This window comes from Acanthopagrus latus, chromosome 15 (assembly GCF_904848185.1).
Source record: "Acanthopagrus latus isolate v.2019 chromosome 15, fAcaLat1.1, whole genome shotgun sequence".
In the NCBI taxonomy this organism is placed as follows: Eukaryota; Metazoa; Chordata; class Actinopteri; order Spariformes; family Sparidae; genus Acanthopagrus; species Acanthopagrus latus.
Genome location: NC_051053.1, coordinates 27,706,239 through 27,719,464, shown reverse-complemented (window position 1 = coordinate 27,719,464; position 13,226 = coordinate 27,706,239). Strand labels below are relative to the sequence as shown.

Below are 13,226 nucleotides of genomic sequence, written 5' to 3'. Positions count from 1 at the left end.
TTGAACAATATGTACGGATGTGATAACTTTTTTTTTTTAATTTGTTTTTTAATAACCTAATTAGTGAAGAACTGCTTAGACAACAAAACAGATAAAATGACAAAGGCAAAATCTTTTAAGGTGGACATCTTAGTTTGGGTTTATGTTCTATTTTTGTTTCTTTAAACTAACCAGAAACAAACGTCCCATCTTAGATAGTGGCGAGACGCTGTGCACTGCTGACCACATTGATAAGTGTGTGTGTGTGTGTGTGTGTGTGTGTGTGTGTGTGTGTGTGAGAGAGAGAGAGAGAGAGAGAGAGACCATGAAGAACCAAATAAAAGATGGGCACAAATAAACAAATCAATTAAAAACTGCATGTTTATTTCTTCAGATCCAAAAACTTCATAATTTTAAGAAAAATTTGAAATTTCCAAGCAATGAAATCAAATATGGTTTATAACATATTTAAAATGTTTGTAATGAAAAAAGTATATCAAATCCAAAATACTGTAAATGTACTTTTTCTTCTCTCTTTTGATGCAGTAAAGTCACAGTGATTCTGATTCAGTGTGTTTTCAGTCTCCATTAGTTGAACTCTGCTGTCAGTCATCTGTTCAGTGAGTGGAGGCATCGCTCTATATTTAAGGTGGACGTCTCAGTTTGGGTTCATGTAATGCTGTTGAAGAAGAAAATATAAATATGGGAGAATATGTAAAATAACCAAACACCTAATAAAGACAATAAAAGACATGAAAACAGAAACCTGAATGTATGGGGTGCCGATTGTAACGTTGAGCATGCTAAAATAAACAGCAAGTTTTCACCACATTTGGCGACAAACCCCAGAGTTACAGCAATATTTGTCAACTTTGTGATATTTACTTCTCTTATATATAATTTCAATGTTAAATCTGAATTTAAAAAAATCAAAATCTAAATGTTGAAAGTTGAATCTAAATCTAAATGTTAAATCTAAATCAAATTGTGAAATTTAAATCTAAATGTTAAATTTAAATGTTAAATGTAAATGTCATGTCATGTATTTAAGTTGAATTGAATTGAAGAAAACAATTAAAATAACACATTTGAAGTGATATTTATGTAAAAGAAGTCAAACGAAGCATTTCTATTCAATTTTCATTTGATTGTGTGAGCATGTGTGTATGTATGTGTGTGTGTGTGTGTGTGTGTGTGTGTGTGTGTGTGTGTGTGTGTGTGTGTGTGTGTGTGCTCACCCATGCTGTTGGTGGAGCTGCACCACATCAGCAGACAGCCGATACACAGCAGGTTGAGGTCCCCGACCAGCAGTTTGTATATGCGTGTGGAATCCCCTCTTGGTAATGCCCTTAAAAAGTTAAAAGAACACATCTTAAGTAATATTAATCTAATCTAAAAGAACTTAAGCTTTTCTCTTCTATTTATGTCTTTAGAAAATGACCAGAAACAGATGTCCCCTATTAGAATTGCATAAACGTAATGCCCTGTTTGGAATATTGACGTGAGTGTATTGATGTGTGTGTGTTCAAAAGGCATGATGAAAAACGACCCATACCGGAAGTAGCCCCCACACGCCCACTTTTGGTTTTACTCTGAAGGGGCTGACCGGATGTGGTGCTGTTAGCTCCGTAGCTAGCTTGACGGCGGGTCCACGGTGTGTGTGAGTGTGTGCGTGTGTGTGTCCTGAATGAATGACATCATGCGGGCTGCTGTCTGTCTCCATCTGCGACATGACTCCGTCAGACACTAACGGTCACCGGCTGATGTGAAACCTGCCGTTAACCTGCACGCGGTAAGAGCAGCACGTCCAACCGTCGTCCTCGCGCTAATGATTCAGCGATTGTTTCTGTTAGCTAGCTAACGTTAGCAGGCAGCGCATCTAGCGGTCCGTCCGGCTGGCTAACGATGCTAACGGCTGGAGGAGAGGAGCTGACCTGTTACGCGGTTACTGAGGCGCAAAATTAAAAAAGAACTCCGAAGGTAAAAGTGTTAAATTAAACAGTAAATCTGGTTTATTATGTTTACGTGCCGTAAAATACAGCTGCTGGTTGCTGCTCAGCTCAGCTGCTGTCTCAACCAGAGACATGATGGGACGTTTGATCTGATCATCATCAGATTTTAACTTATTATATATATTTAACGGTTTAGTGATATAAGAGAGAGCTATATAATTCAGTTCAGTTGGAAATTATACATTTAAATTCGATTAAATTAGAGTGTTGTCATTTTAAGCCTCATGTGTGAACAGATTTTTGATTTTGATTAATTTTTATTAACAGTGCTTTTATTCTTTCCAACAGTAAAATGTTAGCAAGCTAAACCACAGCTAACAGAGTGATGTTTAGAGAATAAGAGCACAGAAGAGATGGTCAGTGTTGATTTAGGAGCAAAGTATCCATAAACAAAAGATGATAAAAAGCAGATGATAATCGACACACACCAGATTCAGTTCACACACAGGTGAGATAATCTATAATCTATATAGAGCAAGTAAACAAAGTATAGAAGTGAAAAAAAGACTTTAAAATTTAAACAATAAGAAGCTACAAAATGATTTAGGATACATTAATTACTCCCACCCCCCAGTAGATTCAGATTAACACAATACATTCACCAACAGAATATGATGCATTAAATTGAGATTATCTCCACCTTTACATATTAGAATATCACTAATGATAATCAACAGATATAGTGTTTTATTCTGATGATAATAATACTTTCCTGTCTCTCTGTCAGCAGCCACAAACCTGCCTCCATCATTCCTTCTGAGACTGTATATATTCAAGATGTCATTTTCCAAATCCAAACAGACTTTTTGTGACCTGACAAAAGTTGTTTTGGTTATTGAAAAAATTGCTTTCCATCATCCATAACATTTTCTCCACGTACTTCCAGGGCTTGACCCTTGTTGCACATTCTTTTGTTGTAGATATTTGTTTGGATTTTGCTAAATGTAAGCTGTTAGTGAAGACACTGCAAAACTAGCTGTTATTATCCGGTAAAAAGTGCAGACCAGTTGGTAATATGTAACTGAACCAAAGTCCCTCCCAATGAAAAACCTGCAAGAGACAAAACAAACTAAAATACCGCAAATATTAACTTGTAATTCGTTGGGCAGTTTTAGGGCATCAACCGAGAGTTATATTTCATTTTCTCTATTATTTTTCCCAATAAATCAATTAATAATTTAGTCTGTAAAAAGCCTATCAAAAGGAAATTTCACCAAATGTCTTGATTTATTCAGCCGACAGTCCAAAACCCAAAGATATTCAGGACATAATCACATGATATGATCAAAAGGAGCAAATCTTCAAAACTGAGGAAACTAAACAAATAATATTTAGATTTTTTTCCTCAGTCAATGATCAAATGATTGATGAATTGAAAACTTAAAATTGTTTTTAAAATCCTTTTTTATCAAACCAACAATCAGAAACTCAAAGATTTTTCAATCACACTGATGTAAAACAAAGAAGATCTTCTCGATTGAACCAGAGCTTCTTTGCTATATCGCTATATAAATGACTTGTGTATTGACTGATTGAATATTGGAACCGACTGAGCCTCGTTTCTCTCTGTGCTCCAGGTGTAAAGTGATGCAGCAGAAGTTGTGTTCTAGAGGTTCTGGCTCTTTCCTCTTGGAGAGGAACGGACAGGCCTGCGGCGCTGTCACTGTCACTTCCTGTGACCTCCCCTTCCGTTGCCCCCGCTGTGGCGAACAGGAGCGCTTCCGCAGCCTTGCCTCGCTCCGCGCCCACCTCGAGTATCGCCACTCGTACCGCTCGCCGGACGTGATCACGGGCAGCTTCAGCATCACCGGCAAACTTCCTGACCCGCTGACGTCGGCCATCCCCTGGCACGACATGAGCCTCCCGACCCGCCGGGGGCAGCAGGGCGCCGGGCGACCGCCGCACATCCGGTCCCTCAGCGACAGCAGAGACAGCAGTTACCTCCACTCCTACAGCTCTGTGAGGAGGCGCACTCAGAGTGTCGGGGTGGGGACGCAGGCTGAGGAGGAGGATGAGGAGGAGGAAGACGAGGAGGGAGGAGGGACAGAAGATGAAGATGTGGGAGAAGATGAAGATGAGGACGAGGGTGAAGAGAGATGTGGAGGAAGAAATGAGGAGGATGTCAAAATCAGAAAGTCAGACGTGTGTCATCACCTCAACCACCATCACCTCCCGTTCTCTTCTGCGGCTCCTCTTGGATCTCCATTAGACCCGGGCCTGGACTTTGACCTGGACCTGGACCTGGTCGGTGCGTTCAGGTTTACTTACTTTATGTTTTGGAGAAAAGCTGTATTTATTCATTTATTACGAGAGTGAGTCTGAACTGAATCTGTCTCCTTCTCTGTCACCACCAGAGCAGAACTCGTACTCCGGTCTGGAGACGGCAGCAGCCTCGGCCGCCGTGCGTCGTCGACTGGCGAGCATTCTGCGGGCGGCCGACAGCACCATGCAGCGCCGGCTGGCCAAGGTGAGCACGGAGCTCGCCCAGACCGACACAGAGCTCCTGTGTGAGCGCGCTCACTCGCAGCACCTGGCCCAGGAAAGACAGGAAGTGGCCGAGAGGGAGAGGTCGCTGAGCCGGCAGGTTGACGTGGCTGTCATGGTGATCGCGGCGCTGAGGGAGCAGCTCAACGCCTCGGAGAATGAGCTGGAACGACGAGAGAGGTAACCAGCCAGCAGGTTTGAATGATTTGAGCTTCTGAAGTCCTCAAAGGGGATCAAGGTGCATTAATTACCTTATCTTTAGATTCAAGTGATGTACTTAGACACATGATTCTTGTTTTCCAGGGAGGTGATCACCATCCAGAAGTTTCTGGAGGCAGCGGCTCGACAGGAGACATGTGGCAAAGTTCGAATCCAGCACTTCATTGAGAATCTGCTGAGACGCATCGCTCTGGCTGAGAGACTGGTGGAGTATTACCAGGTCAACGGCAGCCCACAACAGTGCAGCCACTACAAGGTACAACAGCACAAGTATTGTAAGCTTATCATCTTTTTTGTTCCATGGTTATGAAAATAACACCTGACCTTTGACATGACTCTGTGCCCTCATCAGCACCAGCAGCCGACTGATAATGGACCTCACAGAATCACTAAAAGCCGGTGAGTACCTTCTCTTCTGCCCTCAACTCAGACATGAGTCACATTAATCACTTCATCTGATCTGTAGGACACACCTGGGCCTGGTCACACCTGCATTTATGACAGTTTGATCAGCAAATTTAAATGCTCAATGAAAGAATACAACATTATTAGAAGAAATACATAATTTGCGTTGGACACACAGCTGAGATAACGGATAATAAATAAAATAATAAAATAATGATAATAATCAGATAATCTTTAGTTTGAGGGACGAAACTTTGTGCCACTGTGCTGAGTTTAAACATTTAATTGGGTCACTTTTATAAATCCATTGTCATATCACACATCTGTTAACATCATGTTCATACATGTAATGTCTGAATGATCAAAGAAAGGTTGAGCACTTCTCAACAGCTCTGACCCTTCTGGAGAAAGAGCCAGAGAGCATGTCAGCTTCCACTCAGCTGATAAAAGGCTTATTGCTGCTCAGCAGATGAGCTGCTGCTCTGACTCGCAGCCAAAAGGTCACACAGTCGCTGCTCAGTCATTCATGAGGACCGCTGAGTCGTCCGTCAGGTTTATGTGTTTCTTCATGTTTAATTCATCGTTCGACATGTGACTCTTTGTCCTTCCACTCAGTGAGAGGAGTGAGATTACCCGTCTGTGGTTGTGGTTTGTGGATCGTGAACACCTGCGCTTTCACTTGGACTTTTTATGGGTTGTTCTGAGACTGATACCAGAACCAGAAGTGCCTCTGATCTCGTGTAAATTGCTCGACTACAGTCATCAGTCAGATTTCATTTTCAATGCATTGCTATCAGATGGATTCTCAGTATCGGCCGATAAACACCTCTGCAGATCCTCTCATTAATCCCAGAAGTTAACATATTGGATATTGTGTGTTTAAGGAACAGTAAAAGTCAAAATAAGACCGTCATTCGGAGCTCTTGTGTATTTGTTGTCCGTGTGACACTTCCAGGTCAGCAGGAGGTCAGCTCTCCTCGTCTGGACTCCACGACAGCAGAACCCGCTCCGCCTCCCAGTTCAGTGGACGTCCTCTGTTCTCCAAAGCGGCCGGGGAGCGAGACCGGGAGCGGGAGCACCGGGAGCGTCTGGCCCAGTCGTCCAGGCTGTTCTGCCGACCCGAACACAGAGACGACATCTGGAACCACCAGCGGCGCCGGTCTGCCGGGTACGAGGCATAGAACTGTAGAGAAACACCGGGGGAGAGGGGGTGTCAGCGGGTCAGACTTCACTCAACTTTATTCCAGTGTGTTAACCTATGGAAAAGTACTGTGAGGTCACGTTCACATCACGCTGAGGTCCATTTATTTATTATAAGTCTGGACTGATGTCAGTCTGCCAGAGGAGAGCAGACGCTAATCTGTAATCTGACAGGACGGACACAGAGGACAGAGGTGGGTAGAGACGAGTTGTTATTAACAATCATTACTTTTTACTCTCTCACATTCATTCATACATTATTTTATGTATTCATGTATATTTCTCCGAGAGGCAGGAGGTCTGCTCCTGCTTTCTGCCTCCACAGTCAGTGCAGGTTAATGACCGAACCTTCAGCAGGAAGAAGCTTTTAAAATAACGTTAGCCACTAATATTCACAATATCGACGATTCAATATTGTGCAGTGCAGCAGGCTGAGGTTCAGTGAGCACATCAGATAACTTTTCATCCTGTATGTTCAGTTTATTTACCTGAGGAACATCATCACATCACCTGCGGCTCCACATCATGTGTTTTATATCTTAAGTTACTCACTACTTAAGTAACTTTTTCAGTGTGTTCGTTTGTACTCTGACTCAAGTTATTGACTTCTACATTTCCGTTTTCCTGTTTTACTTCTTTCCGTGTACTTGTTTTTGAAAAGTAGTATTTGGCTGCACTACCCACCTCTGAACGGCAGTGACCTCTGAGTAATGATGACATTTTTAAAAAAATCTCATTAGATTATGATTTTGGCAGAAACAGGAAATCAAGTACTTGTTTATAAAAGCTTCTAAGTTACGAGCTTCTGCAGATTTAAACAAAACGTACGTGACTTTAATTTTAACTTATAAACTTAACAGGTTTGAAAATAATGATTTAATTTAAAGGAGGTTTTCTTTTTTACTTTATAAACGTATCATGTAAAATAGTTGTATAAATATGACATCACGTCTGTGTAGCATGATTGGATACATGTGCTCCTCCTGAACGACACTTCCTTCCCTCCCAATTTTTACTCAATTATTTTTATAAATCGAAGGAAGAAAAAAACGCAGAAAACAACAGATAAGTTACAATAAAGTATAAACCAGGAATTCAACAGCAAATACAAAATAACAAACTCAAACAATGGAGCAGTAGTAACTCTTTCCATTAGCTTCAGATGACAGAAAACACGGTACAGTAACTTTTAACTGTGAAGTAATCTGTATAACAGGGTTTATGAGCATAATGCAATAACAAATCTTACAGCATGACCACATTGTATTCAAGAGTTTTTATAGCCAGCGCTGTTTTCTTGCATATTTCATACTTTTCCATAGATTACTGTGCTGAAATAGACCAGTATGAGGTGCAACACTGGCTGTGGGTGAACCTTCAGTATTCAGACATATAGATGAATAATAGCTTCTAGTCTTTACTCGCATTTGTCAGCACAATGCATAATATCTAACACAGTATCATTGGTCATCTCAGTCTTTAGTGATACTTCTGTTCTGAATCTTCTTCTTCTGTATTTTAGAGAAACTTCAGGTAAAAATGTGCTTTTGCATTTCATCTACTGAGTTCAGATTTAATTACAGTCGAGGTCTGATCTTGGAAAGCAACTTGTTGTCTTCCTGAATCAGATGGAACGATGATAAACAAAGTTCCTGGTGATGTTGATGACACGTCCTCTCCTCTGGTCGAACCTTTGCATCTCTCCTGGCTCCTCAGAGAAGCTCCCCTTCAGTCCAGTTATCTCGTCTCTGTCTGTGCTTTAAAGGCCAAACATTCACTGAAACCCTTCGTCGAGCGGTAGCTGCAAACGTTAGCCTGTCTGGCTAGCTTACTACCTACTGTGTGGAAGCTGGTCCTCTGTGCTGTCAGGGTTTAGGCTAACGTTAGCAGCTCCTTCCTGCTCTTTGCTGGATTGTGGATAGTTTACACTCTAATAACTCCAACCAAGCTCAATATCTGAACAAACTGGTTTATCCTCGTCTTAACAGCCTTTTCTCTTGTAAAGTTGACAATGAAAACAAACAGTGTAGAGGAAGAATTATCTAAGCTAACAATGCTGTTTCTCTATTTCCATGTTTTGTACTCGGATCTTTAAAGGAGCATTCTTAAAGTTGTGGCCAGAATATTTGTTTTGTGCTGCAGTGATTGTCTACTGAAGTTAGCATGCTAACCAGCTAGCCTCAGCCTCCTGTCTTATAATAATAATCTGAACCTCAAGAGGTCTGATAGCCCTGTAGTTTTAGCTTGGTGATGTATGTTACATCTGTTCACCAAGACGAGCTTAACTGCCTCCTTAACTCATCGTAAAACACACTTTCAAACTCTTGCTCTCGCTAACTGAACCATGAGCTAATAACAGTAGCACAAAGATTCCTAGAAGAGAATCTGTTGTCAACCTCTGTCTGAAATCTAGAAACCTTTATTTTGAAAATTAGTTTGAATTTCTGCACCATCAGCATTGAGGCTCCTGGTCCAAGCTGGAGGGTTACAGTCAGTGTACCAGAATCAGATCTACACCATCAACAGCACTTTATATTGTGTGATGAAGTCTTTCTTGTGTTGAAACAGTGACAGATGGCCACACTGGAGTTTCTCTGAACACTCCTAGTTTCCATTTTTAGCAGCAGTTCAGATTATTTTGATTCAAACTTGTCCAGCTTTGAGAGGAAGAAGGCCACGATTGTTCTTTGGTGCTTCTGTTCCCATCAACATTTTAATCTGCTTCAAAACAGAAACCATGCACAGTTTTGTCCGACCCATCCATCTCTGGTGGTGCTTCAGATGTATATCTTATGGTTATATATAATCTGATCTATAGAGGAACATATTTTGTAGTTGAGATGTGGTTGTGTTAGCCGCCCTCGCAGCTCTGGTTTGGTTTGTAAAGCACAGACCGAAGCGTGATGACACCAGACCTGATCCAGATCCAGTCTGCATGTGACTCATGGTTCTGAGGTTGATTAAGACATTAAGACCATCTCTGACGCCGTCTTGTAATTGTACATAGAGATTAAAAAGTTAAATATGTTGACTTGGAAATACTTTATTGTGATTTTCATTTTCTCCTGGCGGTCGTGGTCTTAAACAAACCAATCAGCCGACAGTCTGCGACCAGAGCAGGATCAGACTGGAGATGTAGTGCAGGTCGAACCGCCTGCTTTGTGTTTATATATTAGTCCACCTTTTTAAGGAGCATTTCAAAAACGTCTGGAGGTTTGCTTGTTCTCTGTCTTGGCCAGAGTTAAACGAGAGGATCAGTAAGAGTTTTCTTAGTTTCTCCTTAAAGTCTTTGTGAAGCTGCGTATTTTACCCTCCGCTACATCACCAGTCAGAACAAGCCATGTACATGCAGGTCCAGTCTGTCCCGGGTCTGGAGGACGCCACACATATAACGAATGTACTCTTGAGTTAATGTAATAGCTCACACTGAAGAGATGCCACGTTGTAAGACCCGACCTGTTCGGCTTATAACCGGCACTCGTTCACACAGAAACGGGTGGAGATTCTCCGATCACACAATGAATGACGTCGCATCAGCGCTTTCATCCAAAGTGACTTACAGTGCCGTGAACACATGAACAGTCCATTTGCAGTAAACTAAACGGCTCGTGACGGCTCGTTTAATAGAATCATTCCTCCGTCTGCAGCGTCATTCTGTACGGTCTGTTTACACGCCATCTTTGCACTCATCCAATGATCAGAATGTAAATGTTAAAGACAGTGCTCGGTGTAAAATGTATCTTTGCTGTCGGTGGTTTAGGTTTCGTTGACGGTGTTGATAGATATTTTGTATACAAAGCTATTACGTGTCGTCGAGTGGAAGTAGTAGTCCTGCAGAACTTTAACTTGGCAGAACATTTATCTGGGTCACAAACACAAATGGCTTCTGTTGTTGTTTTGAAACACAAAGATCCCTGAAGTTATGTAGATTCATCTCCTAAACATACTTCATGGTGATTCCTTTTTTATGGTTTAGTTGTTTCAAGTTGATTTTAATTAAATAGTTAGTCAAATTGACATAAGTAGGATGAAAAGTATTAAATCTTAAATACAGCTTTCAGGCAGCCTTTCCTAAGACCTGACCAGCAGGTGTGTCAATTAAATCTCCAAATTTATTGGAAGTTGCCAATTTCAAAGCCAAATGTTCTCCTGTATTATCTATCAGCAGTCTAACAAATGTGAGTTTTGTCAGGAGAACTCTCCGCCTGCTTGTTAACACGTATAAAATCCTGATCCAGATAAATTTGGACAAACTGCCCACTGAGTATCCAGAGATCGATGTGTCATCAGACTCCTGATGATCTGAAGTCAAGAGCTCCTGCTGCTGTCTGTTAAAAACCCTGTTTCTCTTTCTGCTTTACCAGAATTACCAAGTAACGCGCTTGAAATTACCACAGTATTTACCTCAAAATTAATTGAAAATCACTCCAACATTATTTAAGAATGATCTCACTATATATCTGGTAATTTCCTGGATGCATTTCCAGGAAACATCCAACAATTTTTCCATCTGACGTCTGCAGATCATTCCAGAATCTAAAGACCATGTCTCGTCTCGTATCTCGATGACGATTCATCAAAATATCGAAGTGGGGTTTTTGTGCAAACAGCAGTGTGACTCTTGAGGTGTGTGTGTGTGTGTGTGTGTGTGTGTGTGTGTGTGTGTGTGTGTGTGTGGAGGAGAGTGTGTGTAGGAGTGTGTGCGGTGCTTCAGGTGTGAGTCTGTTGAGCTGCTTCCTGTTGGGTGTTGAAGGTCACGGGCAGGTGATGGAAGATGCATGAGACGGCCCGACTACTACTACTACATATGTAGCTATTGTGTTACTGTGAAAGCATGCTTCATATGTAGCAACAACAAAAAGAAAAAAAAGAAGCAAAGTACTTATAAAATACTGTTATCTTGTACTACTGTGTGTACTTTTGTAGCAGAGCGAGGTCTATTTTAATGGTATTCGAGGGGGAAAGTTGCACTAAACCAACCCAGAGCACTTGGCCTGGAGCTGTTGGGTTTCATATGAAGAGAGAGTTGTTTATTGGACAATCAGCAGGGTTCATGCACAGGTTTGTAAAATAAATGTCTGTGTTTTGAAATGTTTCGGGGGGAAAATGTGCAAAAGCTCTGAGAGAAAAACCAGCAGGAGAAGTTGTGTGACAACAAGTAATCTGACCGGAGTAAACGTTAGTTTGATTATGACACTACTACCCTTCTGGCCGTGAGTCGGTAGAGACCGAGAAGTTAGTTTTATGTTGTGTAAATCTGTTTTTCCACACCGACTTTGATATCCTTCCGTTTCATCATGTTCGTCTGTAGGGATTTCGTTTGCAGAAGTAATCTCTAGTTTTGTGCCTTCACTGGAAAAACATACTCTGTAGTCTGTATAACACTGTGCAAAATGCAATACTGTGAAGAACTGGAAATCTTTTTATGTTGAAACTTGTCGGTCTGTGTGAAAACCATCGAAGATTAAAGAACAAACATGACGCCAAGATCACGAACCGTATCTTGTTTTTATTCCAGTGTTTGGGGGTTTTACTGACCTGCCGAGGTGACGACGTCCAGAAACAGTTGAGACTTTTTCTTTTTAAGAGCAATGCCTTTACATTTTTAAGCTTAATTAACTTCCAGAACCAGGTTGGTTGGCTTAATATTCTAGATGTAATCAGCACCCACAAAGGTTCTACAGTGATGTTTCCTTTAGTGCCACCAGCAGGTCAAAGGTTTTATTTTCTGCTACTTTAAGGTTTGCACTTTCACCATCTCCTTTAAAGTTCCTGTTCGTAAGAAAAGTCGATAATACTCATCAAACACTGACGGTTGAGATGGCTGCCGACCTGTTCCATAATCCCAAAGTGTCAGTTCTTAATGTGATGGGAACTAGACTCATCTTTTCTCACACATTGGAGGTTTCTTATTTTAATTGCTGCAGTATATATTATTGACCACATGGTGTCGCTCTCCTGCAGCAGTGGAGCAGAGACTCTGTTCCTGTTGTCTGAGGGGATTCACAAACATCATAACTCAACTCTTCATTCTCCCTCTCAAGTAATTTAATTTACAACATTTCAGTTCTTTTTAATCCGAAATGTGGTATTTAATTAGTAAAATATCGTGAGAAACTTCTGTAGGGACACAACATGTTTGTGTGAGTGGGGGATGTGTCGTGTGGGAGTGTGAGGACGTCTACACATTTAATTTGTCGTGATGATGTTGATGAAAACAGGATGCATTTATCAGCAGACACACACGGAAACCCACATGATGATGATGACGATGAGGACAGTGTTTCCTATATCGGCTATATTTACCATCAGCTAATTACATGACTGCAGAGAACAGACACACACACACACACACACACACACACACACACACACACACTGACTGTATATTGACTGAAATGATAAAATCAGCATTATTAGAAGATCTTTTTGACCCTGAGTGTAAAAATGTGGTTTTAAACAGTTTTTATTTCACCTCCAACCAATAATGTAATCATTTTTTAAGACCAGTACTTTTTATTGATATTTGTAAGTTTAGGATATAAAATTGTAGTTATTCAAGAGTTTGGACAGAGAAACTATTTTAAGAGTTAAAATATGGACTAGAGTGGTTCTCAGTAAAGCGTGTATATACCTGACAGTCCTGTTCTGTACTCACTAACAGATATTAGACATCTAAATACGCTTCATATTTTTATTTATAAACCCAACCAATCAGAGTCAGAATCTCCTTTATTTGTCCCTCAACAGAGAAATTTCTTCATCACAGCAGCCAAAGGACAGCGTACTGTAATAAACAATACAATAAAATAAATGTAAGAAGTACACGATAGAACTCTCAACCAACCAACAAAGGTGAAACACAACAACCCTGATAGACGTAATAAAGTGAAACTGTTCAGTAGTTTCTTCCTGTACAATTCATAA

The 13,226-nt window shown here is 41.0% G+C and overlaps 1 protein-coding gene and 1 long non-coding RNA gene across 3 annotated transcripts; one reads left to right on the top strand and one right to left on the bottom strand.

Moving 5' to 3' along the window:
- Window positions 1-280: 280 nt before the first annotated feature.
- Window positions 281-1,672, bottom strand: LOC119033303. The gene is made up of 3 exons (XR_005079219.1): window positions 1,535-1,672; window positions 1,218-1,327; window positions 281-658 (listed from the first exon to the last, which is right to left on the bottom strand). It is a non-coding gene; the product is annotated as an uncharacterized LOC119033303 (long non-coding RNA).
- Window positions 1,617-11,788, top strand: znf365 (zinc finger protein 365). 2 transcript variants are annotated; one of them, XM_037123172.1, is made up of 6 exons: window positions 1,617-1,771; window positions 3,569-4,239; window positions 4,346-4,655; window positions 4,779-4,950; window positions 5,047-5,093; window positions 6,055-11,788. In XM_037123172.1, the coding sequence occupies exons 2-6, from the start codon at window positions 3,579-3,581 to the stop codon at window positions 6,278-6,280; spliced, it is 1,416 nt and encodes a 471-aa protein (XP_036979067.1). In that variant the 5' UTR covers window positions 1,617-1,771; window positions 3,569-3,578; the 3' UTR covers window positions 6,281-11,788. The 2 variants fall into 2 exon arrangements, with proteins under 2 accessions (XP_036979067.1, XP_036979066.1); XM_037123171.1 differs by lacking the exon at window positions 1,617-1,771 and adding an exon at window positions 1,778-1,959.
- The last annotated feature ends 1,438 nt before the right edge of the window (window positions 11,789-13,226 follow it).

Excerpts from the sequence above, each read along its gene's own strand:
- znf365 (XM_037123172.1), top strand. The coding sequence starts at position 3,579 with ATGCAGCAGAAGTTGTGTTCTAGAGGTTCTGGCTCTTTCCTCTTGGAG. Across the intron at positions 4,656-4,778 it reads GAGCTGGAACGACGAGAGAG|GGAGGTGATCACCATCCAGA; the intron begins GTAACCAGCCAG and ends CTTGTTTTCCAG. Across the intron at positions 5,094-6,054 it reads CACAGAATCACTAAAAGCCG|GTCAGCAGGAGGTCAGCTCT; the intron begins GTGAGTACCTTC and ends TGACACTTCCAG.